The 5,749-nt window shown below is 41.3% G+C and overlaps 1 protein-coding gene across 2 annotated transcripts; it reads left to right on the forward strand.

Moving 5' to 3' along the window:
• The first annotated feature begins 3,964 nt into the window (after window positions 1-3,964).
• On the forward strand, window positions 3,965-5,475 carry LOC138167796 (olfactory receptor 52K2-like). 2 transcript variants are annotated; one of them, XM_069096757.1, is made up of 2 exons: window positions 3,965-3,990; window positions 4,533-5,475. In XM_069096757.1, the coding sequence occupies exons 1-2, from the start codon at window positions 3,980-3,982 to the stop codon at window positions 5,473-5,475; spliced, it is 954 nt and encodes a 317-aa protein (XP_068952858.1). In that variant the 5' UTR covers window positions 3,965-3,979. The 2 variants fall into 2 exon arrangements, with proteins under 2 accessions (XP_068952858.1, XP_068952857.1); XM_069096756.1 differs by lacking the exon at window positions 3,965-3,990 and having other exon boundaries at window positions 4,540-5,475.
• The last annotated feature ends 274 nt before the right edge of the window (window positions 5,476-5,749 follow it).

Here is a 5,749-nt window from a genome sequence, read left to right on the forward strand (position 1 = left end):
CCCCATTTTGCAGTTAAGGAAACCTAAGAGTTGAGTGATTATTAATAAGTTACAGGGTTACACAATTAGTAAGTATCTGAGGACAGATTTGAACTCCTGATTCCATCTCTAGCTTTCTATCCACCATGCCACCTAGAGTTTTTAATGGGGGAGACAGCATGCAAACAACTATATATGGAATAAGGTCCTCTGATCTAGAGGCATATGGTGCAGTGGATGGGGAAATAACACTAAGGTGTGGGGTACAATAAGTTATACTGCCCAGGCACAACAAAAACTAGAAAGATGCTGAGACTCATGTTTTAGAGGAGATTAATTCCCTTGCTTCCTATCTAAGGCTTTTCCCCCTCCCCTCAAGCATAAGGGAGAATCATAGAACCATGGATTTAAAGCTGGAAGGGACTTCTTAGTTGCTACTTAATTCAGTGCCTTCATTTGAGGGTTGATGAAAGTAAAACCCAGAGAGTTTTAAATAACTTTCTCAAGGTCACACAGTAAAGTGACAGTCGCAGGATTTAGACTGAAATGCACTGATATCTAAGCCAGTCTTCTTCTCACTGTATTATGCTGCCTTTCTTGTTTTTAGAGCTTAAGAACATCCTAGAAAGAGGAAATCTGATGGGCAAGTACATGTGGCATAGCTGGATGGGACTAGATTAGTAAGAGGAGGTCCCTTTTGTCTAGAGCAAAAGAGGTACAGGCAGAAGAGAGTTGGAAGTTAGAATCTCAGGAAAGAGGCAGAAAGAGAAGTGTCCCCCATCTGTTTCTTAAACTGCAGGAAGGTCCTGGGAGCTTGTATGAACTAAATTGTCACTAGGTGAGGCTTTTCTGTGATGTGAGACAGGAATGGACTAAAGAAAAGTTTAGGGAAATCCCCAGTTTCCAGTATGACAAGTGATTGTGGAAGATTCTAAGCATTTAACTTTATTCTCGTCCCGGGAGAGTGGCATCCCTGTGGACAACCACAGTTTCCCCTAACCTACCCTCTCAAAACCCTAGTCAGAGCTCAAACTGAAGACTGGAGTGTGTATAGGGTTTCCTGAGAAGGAAAAGGTGATTTTTTTTTTAAATCAAGAGAATGGGTAAGAAATGCACAGGCATTCCCCACTACACCTATATATGTCTTTGTGCTTATGTTCCTGGTACAGTCCAGGTCTTTTGTCTGATTTTGAGGGAGAAGGTTCCCGTATACTAAGAAAAATCTGAATTTATCGGTATGGGCTTTGTTTAGCCTCTTCATCTGATCTTAACCTTGTCTCTAGGTCTTCTATGGTCTTATGCTTCTACTCCTGTCTGAAAACTTCCCCTCATTCTCAAAATCCAAAGCCCACGCCTCACATTCCTCAGACCCCTGAGCCTCCCATTTGGAATAGCTTCTACTCTCTCTCTTAACAATTTATTTCCATCTTTTCATTCCCTACCCCACTCAACATTCACCCCACTCAACATTCACCCCTCTCCAGCAAGGCTTCCCTAATTTGCATCCCACCTAAGCCTAGAATTTCTGCTGTTTGTCCAGATATTATTAATCTTTCTTATTTCCCTTCCATCTTTTTACCCTGTAACATGTTTCAGACTAGAACACAACTGAATGGAGGGAAAGATATGGGAGTTGGGAAACCTATTTTCTAGTTGAAGTCTGACCCTGAGTTGGTAAATATCCTTGACTAAGTCTCAACCTCCCTTGGCATTAGTTCTCTCATCTGCCATAAGAAGGTTTGGACTAAATGCTTGTAATCCTAGAATTCTATTATCATCTGGAACAGGAGTTCTCACCACTGGATACAAGGAAAAAATTGTTTAAAAAATTGTTGGCAATTTCAATTTACTTGTTTTCCTTTATAAACCTATGGTTTTTACTTTATGTATTAAATAATTATTCTGAATAGAGATACATAAGCTTCAATAGATGGTCAATGGGACCAATAAAACAATTAGAGGCTAAGAATTTTGCTTTCCAATAAAGGGTTCTATCAACCAATTAGCTCACAGCATTAATTGAGAGACCACTGACAGTAGAGTTCCATGTTAGACATTGGGGGACTGCGAAGCTGAAGGAATAGGAGATACATAGTCCCTATTCTCTGTGAGCTGAAGACCAGTTGGTGAAAATGGAGGACTGTAACGTAATAAGTGATTCAATTTGAGGTCACAAACAGTAAAAGACCATAGTCATACATTGCTGAATTTAGAGCTAGAAAGAACCTAAAGCAGACCTGTACAACTTGGCAGTAGTTAGGGGCCAAAATTAAAATAGGCTATACTTCTTCAGGTTATAGATAGGATTTTAGTGGCTCACTTTCCAAGCATACTTAATTATTAAACTATTTCGCAAATAAACCATATTTTCAAAAAGGGAAATTTAAATTAATACCAGTTAATTATACTTATTACTTAAGATTTTTATTTATCATAAAATCATATTAATGTTGAGAAAATGACTTTGCTAAGTGGTACAAGTTGTAATAGATTTTTCAGTTTTTCTTACTGTTTACATTTAGTAACAACTGAAAACACAGTGAAAAGATATTACTCTTGCTCCTTTCAGACTAGGGACAGACTGATAATGGTTGGTTGCTGTGAGTTATGTGACAAACTGGAGAGAGTATGCAGTGGCAACCCACCAGCCAAGTTACATGATGGGCATAATAGTGACTTGTGGAAGGCAGGTTGTGGGGCATGAACAAAGCACTCATTATATCTTTACTTTCTTTTACATCCTCTACATTTTTCACAGGCCACCCAAAATGCTTTGGTGGGCTATAGGTGGCCCACGATCCATATGATGTGCAGTGCTGACCGAAGAGACCATCTAGCCCAACTCCCTCATTTCACATATGATGAAACAAAAGCAGAGAAGTTCAATGAGTTGCTCAGGATCACACAGGTAGTAAATGACTGAGGCTCTGACTCCAAAGCCAGATTTCTTTCCAATGGACCATACTGCCTTATCAGAGTATGATCATTCATTCTTTCCACAAATGTTAATTAAATGCTTACTATGTTCAAGGCACTGTGTTTATCAGAAAGGGTTAGCAGTAAAAGGAAAGGGTCAAAGGAGATTATTAATTTAAAAAAATAGCAGGGTAAGAAAAGACTCCCTATCCTTCAATATGTGGGATACCTTTGTGGTTTGATAAAGAGAGGAAACTATTCAAGGCCCTGGAGAGATGAGATGGGAGGACAAGTTTAGCTATGAGAAAGAGGGGAAGTTTTTCTTTGAGACAGGAGGGAAAGAAAGAATGGATGGATGGATGCAGACAGAGGCATACCCAGAGATATAACATCCTAAACAGCAGAGAGTGTAATGCTGCTCTCTTTTCCCTGGGTAGACCACATCTGCAGCATTGTGTACACTTCTAAAAGCCATGTTTTAGTAAGGATGTTGATAATCTGGAGATTATTCACACAGGTGAGGCCAAGGTGGTGAGGGACCTTGAGAATATGCCATCCAATCATTGATTAAAAGTACTGGGAATCTTTATCCTGGAAAAACCTAGAGTTCTGAGGTAAGGGAGGGGGATACAATGGCTCCAGGTCTTTTTAGGGATGGTATGGGGAAGAGGGACTCCACTTGTTCTGTTTGACCTTAGAGTACAGACCTAGGAGCCCTGGGTGGAAGCTGCAAAGATACAGATTTCAGCTCTTCTAAATATCCAAACTATTGAAGAGCAGAGTAGGCTCCCTGCAAAAGAAGAGGGTACCCTCACTTACTGGAGGACTCAAAGAGGAAGCTAGTTGTTCAGATTGGGGATCTTGTAGCAGAGATTCCTATTGAAGTACAGGTTGGATTAGATGACCCCTGAGATTCCTTCTGATTCTGTGCTTCTATTATTCTATGATCCCAGGCAAAAATCCAATAGAATTCACTTAAGCTTTTTCATTTATCTCTGTCCTCTCAGTAAACAAGGAGGGGAATGCCATCGGTATGGTAGAACTGGTAGCTTGACAAAAAATGGTTAGAAGAAATCTACAGCATATGGAGGTGGTGTTTTGTCAGTTACACAGTTAAACTTGTCCATATAAACAGCTAAATTTGATAATTTAGTCTAAGACATTCACTCTTATTACTATGAGTTTGACAACAGGGAGCCATTGTAAGTTCTGGAGCAGAGAACTTATGTGATAGATGTCCCATCTCTTCAGTGGAACCCTTCCTGAACAGTAGCCCATATCATTCATTATGTCTTCCTAAATTCTATGGCATTTATTGCTTGTATGTCTCACTTGGTATTTGTATTATTTAATATTTCAAGTGTGTGTATTTTCAAATGCATGTATATTTAAGTGTGTATTTCTAGTGACATTCCAAGTTGCTTAAGGGAAGAGACCTCATGTTATTCTTTCTATCTATTCAGCTCATTCACTGCCTGATTTTCCATTAGGTTTTGAAATGAGGACCAGGGGTCATCTTCACAGTTGGGAGGTCAGTGATTGATATGTCTAATTCTGACCACTTTGAGCACTCTCCCTTGAAAGGGGAAAGGCCCTTAAGAAGACAGATGTGGATGAGGTCAACATACAGTGGCTAGGTCAGTCATGAATAGCACCACCCTGCACCCAACCTCCTTCCTGCTGATGGGGATCCCAGGTCTAGAACATTTGCACATCTGGATCTCCATCCCTTTTTGCTTAGCTTACACCCTGGCCTTATTGGGCAATTGTACCCTCCTCATCATCATTAGGGTAGATGCTACTCTCCATGAGCCTATGTATCTCTTTTTGGCCATGTTGTCAGCCATTGATCTGGTCCTCTCTTCCTCCACATTGCCTAAGATGCTGGCCCTGTTCTGGCTTGGTGATCATGAGATTAACTTCCATGCCTGTCTAACCCAGATGTTCTTCCTTCACTCCTTTTCCATCATGGAGTCAGCCATTCTCTTGGCCATGGCCTTTGACAGATACATGGCCATCTGCGAGTCTCTTCACTATGCCACAGTGCTGACACAACAACTCACTGCCAAGATCGGGATGGCATCTGTAGCCCGGGCTGTGGCCCTCATGACCCCACTGCCATTCCTTCTCAGGCATTTCCCATACTGTCAGGGTCGGGTGATTACCCACTGCTATTGTGAACACATGGCAGTGGTAAGACTGGCCTGTGGTAACACATGGTTCAACAATGTCTATGGCATTGCAGTAGCACTGTGTGTAGGTGGGATGGATCTATTCTTTGTGGCCCTCTCCTATGCTCTGATCTTAAGGGCAGTGCTGAGACTAGCATCTCGAGAAGCTCGCTATAAGGCCTTTGGAACATGTGTATCTCATGTGGGTGCCATCCTGGCCTTTTACACACCTGCAGTGCTTTCATCATTCTTGCACCGTGTGGCCCGCCATGCTGCTCCTCATGTCCATATCCTTGCTGCTAATTTCTACCTACTTTTCCCACCTATGGTTAATCCTATCATCTATGGCATCAAGACAAAGCAAATTCGTGACCGGGTCCTAGGTCTGTTCCAGAAAAAGAATGTGTAGGTTGGGGGAAACAGGACTGGGCAGAAACAGGTCTCACCGGAGAACTGAACTAGGCCTCAATATGGTGGAAAGGGAAGAAGGAAAAGGAGACTTTTTCACTGTGGATAAAGTCTTTCTGGACAAATGAAGCATACTTTCTACCTCCAGAGAAGTGCTCAATAAGCTCCTAGAGGACAGAGACTGTCTTTTGTTTCTTTTGTATTCTCAGCATTTAGACCAATGCCTGGCACATAGTAGATGTTTAATAAATGTTTATTGGTTGATTATTGATTTG

Source organism: Petaurus breviceps, unplaced genomic scaffold, assembly GCF_028583685.1.
Source record: "Petaurus breviceps papuanus isolate PSGF00001 unplaced genomic scaffold, PetGlider_PUasm1.0 306, whole genome shotgun sequence".
Lineage (NCBI taxonomy): Eukaryota > Metazoa > Chordata > Mammalia > Diprotodontia > Petauridae > Petaurus > Petaurus breviceps.